This window comes from Staurois parvus, unplaced genomic scaffold (assembly GCF_062004578.1).
Source record: "Staurois parvus isolate SC_StPar_1 unplaced genomic scaffold, SC_StPar_1.0 ptg000502l, whole genome shotgun sequence".
Classification (NCBI taxonomy): Eukaryota; Metazoa; Chordata; class Amphibia; order Anura; family Ranidae; genus Staurois; species Staurois parvus.
In genome coordinates, this window is record NW_028318298.1 from 426,911 (window position 1) to 441,187 (window position 14,277).

At 42.8% G+C, this 14,277-nt stretch overlaps 1 protein-coding gene across 1 annotated transcript in view; it reads right to left on the reverse strand.

The window, feature by feature from the left end:
- Positions 1-461, reverse strand: part of TMEM17 (transmembrane protein 17) — a 151,058-nt gene extending 150,597 nt beyond the window's left edge. The window contains exon 1 of the mRNA XM_089689864.1: positions 82-461. Within this exon, the coding sequence (XP_089545990.1) occupies positions 82-190 (109 nt within the window). The 5' untranslated portion in view covers positions 191-461. The remainder of the gene's footprint in view (positions 1-81) is intronic.
- Positions 462-14,277: the final 13,816 nt, after the last annotated feature.

The window sequence follows — 14,277 nt, forward strand, 5'->3', positions numbered from 1 at the left end:
AGCTTTCAATTATGATTGACAACAGTCTTTGCAGCTCTGAAAGAAATGATGTTGCACAAATCAATGATCAATATTCCTCACCACGAGCCTCTGTCAGTTCCTCCTTTTGTGACACGGTCCTCCTAACATCAATAAATAGATTTCGTGTCGCTGAATTCAACTGCCGCCTACCCGTACCGGTGAGCGCCATCTGGAACTTAAACTACAGGCCCGTTTTCCTACACGCATCGCCATGGAAACAGACGCGGTAACCATTGCGCATGCACGCTTTTCCATTTAGCAGGGAAGTGACGTTGCAAGGAAAACGCGCGGGTCTTCCTCAAGTACATGGAATGTGTGATGCGTTTTGGCGCGGTAAGGGAGGTCAGAGAACGGGTCTACGCGGAAAGAGATGGAACGCATAACATGTTACATGGATGAGAGCTATTAGCGGCAAGTCTCCTAGCGCGTAGAAAAAGGAAGTGATCTACGACGTAAATAGTACGCAGGAGATGGTGGTTGGAACGCACAGCCTTTAGGAAGCTGTTGAAACGCACAACCCGGAAGAAAACCAGGTTTGCAGGAAGTACTGGGTACGCTATTTTTTCGGGGAGTAGAGAGCGGCGACGCGAGGGAAGTTGCAGGAGGTAAATATATGAAAGCAATAAAATGTGAATTGTAAGCTTAGGTTATCCGTGTCGTGTGGGCCAGTATTCCTGGTGCTGGCAGCCTCCTTTTAGTGTACATGTGGTTCTGCATGGGGCGATCGATTATCTTTATTTTAGTTTATGGGACGGATAAACAAACTCTAGCCAATGTGCCCCGGAGAAGGGGGAGGAGAACCAACACTACTAAGCACAAGTGGTAACTAATTCAAGTCACCCTGCTGCGAAAACTGAAGTGGCTATAAAGCTGTGCCTGCAGATAAACATTGTAAATATTGAACTCTCTTGCTGCCCCTTCTGCTAGCATTGCTCCATTCAAGAACTGCTCTACAAAGTCTGCTGAGCGACAACTGTGGGGTCAGTTCACTAATATTTAACGCACACGTGAAGTTGGGTGCCTGCAGATAGTGATAGTTTGTCTCTTTGCTGAACAAACAAAAACATAAAAGAATGGATTCCCCTATCCACACAAGTGTAATGGCTTCAGGAATCCTCCCTGCTGTGCCATCCTATTCTGACAGCAGAAACACCTCCACTGTCAGAATACCCTGAGCAGCAGTTTCAACTGCATATTGAATACAAGGATTTCAGTGTGGAGATTTGACAGAAGTTGATCTACTGATCGACTTCTGTTGACTAGGGAGGGTTACGCAGGTTGAAAATCGGCCGATCCCCGCTGACCCTGTCAAATTTCAATTCATCTGTAACCACCTTTATGACCTAGCTGCATAAGGTATTGGATGAGACAATTTATTCTATATATTATATAGCACCGTCAATTTACGCAGCGCTTTCAGTCCCCAACCCTCAAGGGGCATACAATCTAAGGTCCCTAACTTACATTCATACATACACATACTAGGGTCAATTTAGACAGGATCCAATTAACTTACCAGAATGTCTTTGGGGTGTGGGAGGAAACCCGCACAGGGAGAACACGCAAATTCCAGGTAGGTGTTGCCGTGGTTGGTATTAGAGCCAATGACCCTAGTACTGCCAGGCGGAAGTGCTAACCATTTAGCCACTGTGTTGCCCCAATTTAGAGGAGAATTACAGCCAAAGCATTGGCTCACAGTAATGCAGTTCGTTCTGCACTCATGCGACTCATCCAACAGCGGGCTGAAGCCCACTCAGCCTGTCCATGCTGGGGAAAGATCCTGACTTTAAAGTCAAATTCCCCCCAGAGTCTGATTGGCCTCATGAGCCAGCCGCTATTCTCCTCTCCACATAGCCCAGCGCTTCAGTGAGGGGGGGGGGGGGAGTGTGCAGCGCAGACAGCAGTGACTGCAAGTAACTGCTCTCTGCTCAGAGTGGTGGTGAGAACTCAAAATGTCAGATAAAGAACTTCACTAAAGGCAGCTAAACACTGAGAATTGATTGATTTTTGTATAGTGCATGCACAACTTTCCACTTTCGATTCAGACATTCCAGACAAAAACGTCTGAAGGGACAAACACCCAAATTTTCCTCTTTCGTGAACAGAACTAGGGATTTTCGTACAATAAAATTTGGATACGAAAGACCATGCTTGTTCGAAAGCTGCATATGACTTGGAAGAACCTGAAGAAAATAAACCCATTCATTAAAGTCAAATTACAAAACAATTGCTTTTTATCTCATGGTACATGCATTTTGTTATTTTAGGAATATAGAAAATCGCTAGTAAGTGAAAAGAAAACCATGTATCAGTGTTAATAAATAAATTAACTTGTCAGCCACTGGAGTCAATATTTTAATCAGTAATTGTATTAGGTCTCAGGCTCCCTTATGCACCCTCATATGATGTGCACTTTGAGAAGATACAGTATTAGATAATGCGTTGCTGCGCTCTAACACTAAATGTATTCCAATGCAATTAGCTAATGCCGTGTAAAGTGCATATTCGATGTAACAACTCTATATTGTGTTAAAATAAAAAATAAAATATATATTGGTGATAGCTTAAAAATTAAATAATCCTTAATTAAATTGTGATCACAAATAAAAAGTAAATAAGATCTCCGTAAATTATAAACCAATTGTGTTATAAATCAATAGATATAAGAAAAGTGAAATTATGAAAGTCCAATGTGTAAATGTGCAAATAATTAATGAAAATAGGAATAAAAGTTCAGCAGAGAATGAGGTGACGATATACTCTTCTTCCAAGCAGCCTATAATTTGATGTCTGGGATTGTGTACCTTCTGTATGAGCCTGTGTGGATAAGGGGATTTCTCCCTCCTTAGACTGCTCCTCACTCCAATCCTCTGTGTCCTCAAATGAGCCATAAAAGAAAGGAAGAGATATATGGTGCCTTATCCAAGATATTACAAAGCCTTTATTGTGCGTCCATAATGCATTCACTTTAAGCAAGATAAAAATGCGCTTATTAAGTAAAAAACACCTGGGTGTGGTGAGGATCAGCCTCATGGGTGTGTGAGCAAACTCTGTCAGTACTCGCCGTATCGTAGGTGACGTCACTGCCCCTCCCCAACGCGTTGCACCACCGGGATAACGTAGCTTCATCTGGGGGATGTAGTAAACAGAAGCATTTTTATCTTGCTTAATGTGAGTGCATTATGGACGCACAATAAAGGCTGTGTAATATCTTGGATAAGGCACCATATATCTCTTGCTTTCTTTTATGGCTCATGCGAGGACACACAGAGGATGTGAGTGAGGAGCGGTCTAAGGAGGGAGAAATCCCCTTATCCACACAGGCTCATACAGAAGCTGCACAATCCCAGACATCAAATTATAGGCTGCTTGGAAGGAGAGTATATCGTCATCTCATTCTCTGCTGAACTTGTATTCCTATTTTCATTAATTATTTGCACATTTACATTGGACTTTTTCATAATTTCACTTTTCTTATATCTATTGATTTATAACACAATTGGTTTATAATTTACGGAGATCTTATTTGCTTTTTATTTGTGATCACAATTTATTTAAGGATTATTTAATTTTTAAGCGGTCACCAATATATATTTTTTATTTTAACACAATATAGAGTTGTTACATCAAATATGGACTTTACACGGCATTAGCTAATTGCATTGGAATACATTTAGTGTTAGCGCGCGGCAACGCATTATCTACCATGTATCAGTGTTAGAATGCAATGTTGTTAATTCAGGAATGTAAATTAATTGTATTGTTGCACCAGAGGGAGATTGTTCTGCAAGTTGAGGTACACTAACAATATTTTCATAGTTTCACAATTCTTAGTGTGCCTTCATTGATCTCACTTTGGTGCAGTGTTGGGTCTCGTTCACACTGGGCATATTAATCCATACCTAATGTGTTTTACCCTTACAGGGAAGCACAGGTGTTCCAGGCATCGCCATGCAGGACTGCTCCCAATTTAACATTCGTGTGGGTGTACAGCCCCGAATGCATATTTTGTGAGTCTGGGGACACACATGCACCCACACTCGCATGAATGTCAAATTGGGAGCTGCGGCTGTGTCCTTGTAGCCACTGCGTCCCAATTGATGTTAAATGGGACTGCCTGCACAGGGTTGCACAAAACACCTGTGTATGCTTGTGTGGATAACACAGCCCTCACACCGGGTATTGATCTATATGCCCCATGTGAACAAGGCCTTATAGCTTGGGGCAAACAAATATATGAAATATTATTTAGTACTAATGCTAAATATCACAAAGTAGAATCCAAAAAGTTATTAGCCACAAATACTGTAACTGCTGACTAAAAATCAGGTACTTACCAGTTCCTAGAGTGTGGCACTGTCTTCCTGCAGCCAATTTGTCTCAATGCTGTGGGTCCACAGTGCCACCATGATGATATGTCTCAGGAAGCTGTAGGTGGAAAAGGGGGGGGGACAAGCGATGTCCTTCTCGCCTAGGAAGCGGAAGCCAAGTAGCTGGTAAATAAGCAGCTCCCCACTGAAAAGAAAGTAACTCATTTGTGTAGGGGGTAGGGAGTACTTTTTAGTTTTGACTGAAGTTCTGCTTTAACTCTCATTATATATGGCTTGTTTTTAGCGAATTGACTTCTTTTGGGATAAATACTGTGTGAGTTATTTAAAGGCCAAAATGAATGCGATGTTTAATTTGGTGAACTGCTTCTGTCTGGCAGGGGACAAAGAAGTTTGATACTCACAAAGTGCTGGTTTCTCATCAGTTTTCAGGGGATAATTTTTCTCTAACAGATAAGCATCTGGTGGTGCAATAGCTTTTTGATCAGTTCACTTTTTTGACCGAGTTATTTTAACCCTTGTGCTGCGTGGTTTTTTTTTTTTTTTTTCTTTCATTGTTCACTAACATAAAATCTGCATCTTTGGCTTGAAAATTATCGTGCAGTTTGGATGACGTGCATCCCTGAGCATTGCTTGGACTCCCCATTTTTTTGAAAATTGGTTGAAGATATTGTTAATTTAAAGTCCACTTGTTCCAGTATGGAAACTCGGCTCATCCTGTCCTCAAGAGTATTTTCTGTGCCTGGGCAGTACTATGCTGTTAGGGCCTGGAGATGTATCTCTGCCCATGGAGAAATGCCATGCTATCCTCAATAGTGGAATAATCTTTGTGCCACCCTAATTGGCTACATAAGCTACTGCTGTCTTGTTGTCCATGGGCATCTTGCCACAAGAACCTCGCAGGAGATAGGAAAAGCTTTTAATGTTTTTGATGCAGCCATGAGCTCCAGAATGTTGAACTGATGAGGGAGAGGAGTATACCACCGACTTTAAACTTGGTGCCCCAGGTAGTGAGCCCTCCAACTCTGGACACTGGTATCTGCAATACTAATAATTTAATCTCCAGGACTGAGCGGAGCCCATGACACAACCGATCCCATGATGTCCACCAGCTTGGATCTTTAAAATGAGGTATGAAGAGCCTCTGATACAGAGAGGCTCGATCCCATTGGAGAAGAAAACACGTTTGAAGGTGCCCCATATGCCACCCAGCTCACAGAACCACCAAAATTTCTGCTGTCACCATGTCCAGTAGAATCACCCGGTCTTCCACTCTCAAAGAAGGTATCTAAATTACTCTTCTGACACAGGATATCAATTGTGTGACCTGCTGATGAGGAGAAAAACCTTTTCTTTGGTTGTATTGAAAATAATGCCTAAACACTCCATTTTCTGCCATAAAGACAACTGGACGTTTTGGTAATTTAACCATCCAAATCTTGTTGGGGCATTTAACACTAAGATGTTGTGTTCCATCAAGATCTGCACAAAATATGCTAAGATCACAACATTGTTCAGATAATGATACACTCTTACATTAAGGAGTGTAGACAGGCTATCACCAAAACAAACCTATTCAAAAACATCCTTGGGGCTATGGATAGCCTGAATGGGAGACAGGTAAACTGGTAGTGCTAATTAAGGATCATAAATCATAGATACTTCTGGTGACTGGCAGCTATTAGTATATTAAGGTAGACTGATCCACTGAAATCATCCAGTCGTTTTTCTGTACTATTGATGTTATTTTCTGCAAGGATTTCACTAGGAAGATCCTGGTATAAAAATCTGTGGCCTGTTTGCTTGTGGCACTGGTATAATGGCCTTTTTTTCCCCTAGACCCTGATATATCATGACGAGATAGCTGCATCTCTTCTTCCTGGATTGCAAGCGTTTCATAGACTAGCAGATCCTCAGCTTCCTCTAGGGACAACTTAAACCTTGCAGCTTTACTAGTTCCAGCCTGACCCTCTTCCCAGTCTCAATTTGAGACAGAGGATTGCTGACCGACCAAGGCTTCAGTAGAACCTGAATTTGCTGGGCCAGGAGATAAGGGCACATGTTCAGTAGCAGTAGTGGCTGGTGTGCTAGCATCTTCAATGAGCTTCAATGAAAGCCTTAAAAGTGGAAGACACTTCCTCTTTAAAGGAATTAAGGAATTTTGTCAAGGTAGAGTCTGATTCTGCTTTAAGCATGTTAGAAATACACTGACGGCAAAGAGGTTTGTTATAACTAGAAGAAAGCTTGGTGCCACAATTAAAGCATTTCTTCCGTGAGGGTTTATCCTCCTTTGGGGTGTCTTTGCTCTGTAGAAGAAGCAGAAATAATAAGGGGATTCTACTAGGCTACCCCACACACTGAATAGCACACCGTCCCTGATAAGTGCCACTAAAGGACTGAAAGGGGTATCCATCACCAAGGGATCCTCGAGTCCAAGCGCTATACCGACCACCTCCCCAAAAAGCACAGCGGCAGTCTGCTCTGAATTTCCCCTGTGCTCTGCCGGTGCCTGTCCACATGGAAGAAAAATATATATATTTTAAAATATTCTTCCAAAATATATATATAGTCAGGTCCATAAATATTGGGACATCGACACAATTCTAAAATTTTTGGCTCTATACACCACCACAATGGATTTGAAATGAACAAGATGTGCTTTAACTGCAGACTGTCAGCTTTAATTTGAGGGTATTTACATCCAAATCAGGTGAACGGTGTAGGAATTACAACAGTTTGCATATGTGCCTCCCACTTGTTAAAGGACCAAAAGTAATGGGACAATTGGCTTCTCAGCTGTTCCATGGCCATGTGTGTGTTATTCCCTCATCCCAATTACAATGAGCAGATAAAAGGTCCAGTGCCTGGTCACTTCCTGTACTATGTATGCAGTCCATTGGTTCAGAATATTTTTTTTCTTCTTTTTCTCCTCTAAAACCTAGGCGCGTCTTATGGAGCAAAAAATATGGTGTGTATGTATGTATATATGTATGTGTGTATATATATGTACAGTGGGGATCGAAAGTTTGGGCAACCCAGCTAAAAATTTGTATTAATGTGCATAAAGAAGCCAAGGAAAGATGGAAAAATCTCCAAAAGGCATCAAATTACAGATTAGACATTCTTATAATATGTCAACAAAAGTTAGATTTTATTTCCATCATTTACACTTTCAAAATAACAGAAAACAAAAAAATGGCATCTGCAAAAGTTTGGGCACCCTGCAGAATTTATAGCATGCACTGCCCCCTTTGCAAAGCTGAGACCTGCCAGTGTCATGGATTGTTCTCAATCATTGTCTGGGAAGACCAAGTGATGTCAATCTCAAAGGTTTTAAATGCCCAGACTCATCTGACCTTGCCCCAACAATCAGCACCATGGGTTCTTCTAAGCAGTTGTCTAGAAAACTGAAACTGAAAATAGTTGACGCTCACAAAGCTGGAGAAGGCTATAAGAAGATAGCAAAGCGTTTTCAGATGTCAATATCCTCTGTTCGGAATGTAATTAAGAAATGGCAGTCATCAGGAACAGTGGAAGTTAAAGCAAGAGATCTGGAAGACCAAGAAAAATATCAGACAGAACAGCTCGCTGGATTGTGAGAAAAACAATTCAAAACCCACGTTTGACTGCACGATACCTCCAGAAAGATCTGGCAGACACTGGAGTTGTGGTACACTATTCCACTATAAAGAGATACTTGTACAAATATGGTCTTCATGAAAGAGTCATCAGAAGAAAACCTCTTCTACGTCCTCACCACAAAAATCATCGTTTGAACTTTGCAAATGAACATATAGACAAGCCTGATGCATTTTGGAAACAAGTTCTGTGGACCGATGAGGTTAAAATTGAACTTTTTGGCCGGAATGAGCAAAGGTACGTTTGGAGAAGAAGGGGCACAGAATTTAATGAAAAGAACCCCTGTCCAACTGTTAAGCATGGGGTTGGATCAATCATGCTTTGGGGTTGTGTTGCAGCCAGTGGCACAGAGAACATCTCACGAGTAGAAGGAAAAATGGATTCAATAAAATTTCAGCAAATTTTGGATGGTAACTTGATGCCATCTGTGAAAAAGCTGAAGTTAAAGAGAGGATGGCTTCTACAAATGGATAATGATCCTAAACACACCTCGAAATCTACGGGGGATTACATCAAGAGGCGTAAACTGAAGGTTTTGCCATGGCCTTCACAATCTCCTGACCTCAACATAATTGAAAATCTATGGATAGACCTTAAAAGAGCAGAGCGTGACAGACAGCCCAGAAATCTCAAAGAACTGGAAGACTTTTGTAAGGAAGAATGGGCAAAGATACCTCAAACAAGAATTGAAAGACTCTTGGCTGGCTACAAAAAGCGTTTACAAGCTGTGATACTTGCCAAAGGGGGCAGTACAAGATATTAACTCTGCAGGGTGCCCAAACTTTTGCAGATGCCATTTTTTTGATTTCTGTTATTTTGAAAGTGTAAATGATGGAAATAAAATCTAACTTTTGTTGACATATTATAAAAATGTCTAATCTGTAATTTGATGCCTTTTGGAGATTTTTCCATCTTTCCTTGGCTTCTTTATGCACATTAATACAAATTTTTAGCTGGGGTGCCCAAACTTTCGATCCCCACTGTGTGTGTGTGTGTGTGTGTGTGTGTGTGTGTGTGTGTATATTTATTTATTTTTTTTACAGGTGAAACTCGAAAAATTTGAATATCGTGCAAAAGTTCATTTATTTCAGTAATGCAACTTGAAAGGTGAAACTAATATATGAGACTCATTACATGCAAAGCAAGATAGTTCAAGCCATGATTTGTCATAATTGTGATGATTATGGCTTACAGCTCATGAAAACCCCAAATCCACAATCTCAGAAAATTAGAATATTACATGCAATCAATGAAACAAGGATTGTACATAGAACAATATCGGACCTCTGAAAAGTATAAGCATTCATATGTACTATGTTTGGGACCCTTTTGCAGCAATTTCTGCTTCAATGCGGCGTGGCATGGAAGCTATCAGCCAGTGGCACTGCTGAGGTGGTATGGAAGACTAGGATGCTTCAATAATGGCCTTCAGCTCTTCTGCATTGTTCGGTCTCATGTCTCTCATCTTTCTCTTGGCAATGCCCCATAGATTCTCTATGGGGTTCAGGTCAGGCGAGTTTGCTGGCCAATCAAGCACAGTAATCCCACGGTCATTGAACCAGGTTTTGGTGCTTTTGGCAGTGTGGGCAGATGCCAAGTCCTGCTGGAAAATGAAGTCCGCATCCCCATAAAGCTCATCTGTGGAAGGAAGCATGAAGTGCTCCAGAATCTCCTGGTAGATGGCTGCATTGACCCTGGACTTAATGAAGCACAGTGGACCAACAGCAAATGACATGGCTCCCCAAATCAACACAGACTATGGAAACTTCACACTGGACTTCAAGCATCTTGCAGTGTGTGCCTCTCCATTCTTCCTCCATACTCTGGGTCCTTGGTTTCCAAATGAGATGCAAAAGTTGCTCTCATAGGAAAAGAGGACTTTGGACCACTGAGCAACAGACCAGGTCTGTTTTTCTTTAGCCCAGGTAAGATGCTTCTGACATTGTTTGTTGTTCAGGAGCGGCTTGACAAGAGGAATACAACATTTGAAGCCCATGTCCAGGATCCGTCTGTGTGTGGTGGCTCTTGATGCACTGACTCCAGTCTTAGTCCACTCCTTGTGAAAGTCCCCAACACTTTTGAATGGCCTTTTCCTGACAGTCCTCCCCAGGCTGTGGTCATCCCTGCTGCTTGTGCACCTTTTTTCTTCCACACTTTTCCCTTCCACATAACGTTCTAGTAATGTGCTTTGATACAGCACTTGGGAACATCCAACTTCTTTTGCAATGACCTTTTGAGGCTTTCCCTCCTTATGGAGGGTGTCAATGATGGTTTTCTGCACAACTCTCAGGTCAGCAGTCTTTCCCATGATTGTGATTCCTACTGAACCAGACTGAGAGACCATTTAAAGGCTCAGGAACCCTTTGCAGGTGTTATGGCTTAATTAGCTGATTAGAGTGGGACACTTTGAGCCTAGAATATTGCACCTTTTCACAATATTCTAATTTTCTGAGATTGTGGATTTGTGGTTTTCATGAGCTGTAAGCCATAATCATCACAATTTATGACAAATCACGGCTTGAACTACCTTGCTTTGCATGTAATGAGTCTATCTCATATATTAGTTTCACCTTTTTTAAGTTGCATTACTGAAATAAATGAACTTTTGCACAATATTCAAATTTTTCGAGTTTCACCTGTGTAAAATATATATATATATATATATATATATATATATATATCGACCAAAATTGTAGTATTTCAAATATATGTCAATATATTTGGGAAGAATATTTTAAAACATTTTTTTTTATATTTTTCTTCCATGTGGGTGGGTCCCCCGAAGTGTCCTGGGAGGCAGCCTCCATGATTCTCCTCCTGCTCCAGATCCCACCATTAATTCCACATACGCTGGTGAGAGATCTGACCCTCCCTTTCCTCCGCCGTTCCCATGAGACCTGGAACCGGAAGTCTCGGCGCACGCAGATGACATCACTTCCGTCAGAAGGTGACACCCGGTGTGTCTGGCCCTGTGGCGTGTGGCATGGAATGGCAGGAGGTGCAGGAATAGCCTCCCTTCCAGCCTTCATCTGCCGAGGAAGATACTGCTATCTTGCCGCTGGCCCTCATCAGGCACTGGAAGGAGGTGGGAGCGGGTCTGCTCCTGTGGCACTGGACGGTACCCATGGCCTAAAAGGAATCAGGTGAGGGTATCCTATTGCCACTCTAAAAAAGACACTAGAGGGCTGCTTGAGACCCTGTCTCCTTGTGGCCATAACTCCCTCCTCAGTACAGCCCCTGAGAGATGGAGCTCTCCCTAGGAAGTTCAAAAAACAAAAAAAAGGTTTCTCAGGCAACAAGCGTCCTCCAGACAGAGGAAACCAATGACTGACCAGGCTCCTGAGGGACCTCCTTTGAGGCAATATGTTTTCTGTTCCGGTGGGAGCAGCTCCATCTCTCAAGGGCTGTCCTGGAAGACTACTGGAAAAGAATTACCAGTAAGTCTAACTCTCATTTTCTGCTATGCCAGTTTGATGTGCTGCTGACCTGTTTACAGACAAGGATATGCATGGTGTGACAGCAGACCACTCATGAGATGGAAAGGCTGAGAAATTATGAGAAACTAGTGGAAAATCAGTCTGTAAGGAAGTAAAAGTCTATGTTTCAAAGTAAAGAGGCATTGGTATAAGTGTCTAGGTGCACAAGCATGAGTAAAAAGATTGGGGTCCCTGACCCAGAAGTGGGTTCCTGTGGTTAACCCAATAGTAATGGTAGAAACATGGTAAATGTGGAATATAAAACTGGCAGGTCATGCTGGAAGGGTTCTCAACTAGTTGGAGCAAAGGAGTCCCAGAAAAGGTGTAAAGCTGAGTCAGGTCGGTGTCGCTCACAAAAGAATATTCTCTTTTCAGCCCTTTCTTCTATGTGCCATAGGAACAGCTTTAAGCCTGACCCATGGAGAACACATGTCTAGGCCTGTCTGGTCTAGACAGACAGGCAGACAAACCATGCAGACATCTGAGTTGGAGAACAGACCAGTGTCTGTCTGTGAGCAGACAATGGGTCCAGTCTGGTGATTGAAATCTCCAGTTTAGCAGAGGGTTTGTGAATGAAGCAACTCTCTTCCTTTTAGTGTTCTTGTTATGCTACACAACCCTTAACTGGGCAGAACACTGTGTTACTTTGACATTTGAATGATAATGGTGAACAAAGACTCCTCAAATACATTCTGCTGAGTGGGCTAAAGTCCTTGGGAAAACTCTCCATTAGAAACCAAAACTCATAAATACCTTTAAAGTGCACCTGTGTCTAGACCATGGATGTTAAGTTATGTACATATTCTTAAAGTGTTATTAAAGGATATGTTCAACACTTGGGAAAATTAATGTGCATATTTTTGTAGGAAGAAGAAATGTGCGTTTTTTTATTTTTTCCTCAGGAGCCTAGAAAGCCAGACTCCTGCAGACAAGCCCTGTAACTTTCAGCCGGTACCTGCATATGGGCTGATTTGTTTACAAGCTGTTGGGCTTGTGAATGAACTAGGAGACCGCTCTTTGGCGACCCCACAGTTCATTCAAAACTACGAGTTATCAGCCGCAAAGGCTGACTGTATTTGTAGTTCATGTAATGCACAGGAAGCTGTGAATGAATGATGCAGCCATGTGGGTAGAGCCCTGCCATGCCACATTATTTTCAAATAGTGACGGCAGGCTCTTGGAGGAGATCCCTGCTCTGTCACTGGGAAGGGAGCTGCAGCTCCTGAAACTTGTTACTACCCTAAATACAGGTGAAACATGTAACCTGTTCCAAAAGATGAACATATCCTTTTTAAAGTATTTTAAATTGAAATAACCAATATCTTTTGCTTTCTTACCTGCTCTGTGTAGTGGGTTTGCACAGAAAGACCCCGAGCCAACTCTTTTGGGGTCTCCTGTCGGCACTCCTGGGTCCTCCTCCTCTCATTGGGCCCTTTTAGGAAGCCACTTTCTATGGGGGGCCCACCTTCTGGTTTGTTCCTGAGCCACACCGCCTGTGTGATTAGACACAGACAGTGAAGCTTAGACAGGCCATGCTCCCTCCTTCATCACAGGATGTGACTGACAGCATCAAGAGATAATGGCTCCTGCTGCTGCCAGAGCGAGATCACTGACAGGCTCAAGTAAGGGAGGGAATTAGGTGGTGGTGTTTTTTTTTGTTTTGTTTTTTTTTAACCTTAAAGTGGTTGTAAACCCTTACTATCCTCAATGGTACACAACATTTATTGCAGGGATGTTTAATTCCTATCACCCGACACCCGGGACATGCAGTTCCGGGCAAGAAGTTTTGTTCTATATTTATTCCTGCTGCAGGCTGCTCCGGCGCTGGTAGAAGCTCACCTATAGACCAAGAAGCCTGGCTTCTAGTCCACTGGCACATGAGAGCAGAGGAGAGGGCGGGGAAATGGTGTTTCCTTCAGTGCGGTTGCCGTTCTGAGCGAGAATATGGACTCCTGTCTCCTAGCAAACATCACTTTTTTTATCTCCTAATGCTTCGTATTGCAGCCTGTCCTAGCCCCGCACTCTACTGCAGCCGATAATCCTCTGAAATGCACAGCCAGCACTGTGAGTTTTTCCTCTTTCCACAAGAAGTGCATACATACTTTCCTGACTTCCTACTGGTTGTCAGTCCCAAGACACTGAGCCGCCTCCAGTCTGTGCAGCATACTGCTCCTCTGCTGTTCCAGGAATGGGTGTGCTGCTGTACCCCACCTGTAATGGACATCTGGAATCTTCCTGATCAAGTGCACTATGGTATGTGACATTCAGAATGTGCAGTACAGTCACATAGGGCACACTACACTTTCACACACAACACCCCCCCCCCCTTTTCCCATTTAGCACCAATGCCCCATCAACTTAGCACCTATGTCATTCCCTATCCCCCTCTTAGCACTAATGCCTTCTCTCCCCTCTTAACATTGCACTCCTACTGTCTCTCTCAGTTACTCTGTAGGTGGGAGAGAGGATTTGGGGGTGAGAGGAGGACTCTGTACTAGAAGGGGAGGTTGTAAACTGGCCTGTGAGATACGCATTCCTGAGCCCTGCACTCACTGCTGAACTCTGTACGTAGCACCCTCATGAACTCTGCATTCTCTGCATAGCGCATTCCTGAACCCTGCAGTCTGTACATAACACACTCTTGAACCCTGCACATAGTGCACTCCTAAGCACTTTACTCTGTATGCAGTGCACTCCTGAACTCTGCCATGTGCAGTATTTAACAATGCTCCATTAAAACCCTCCCTCTGTTAGGCAGTGGGGCGGTGGTAACATGGTTGAGTTCCTGCACCTATTCCGTTAGGGGAAAAAAA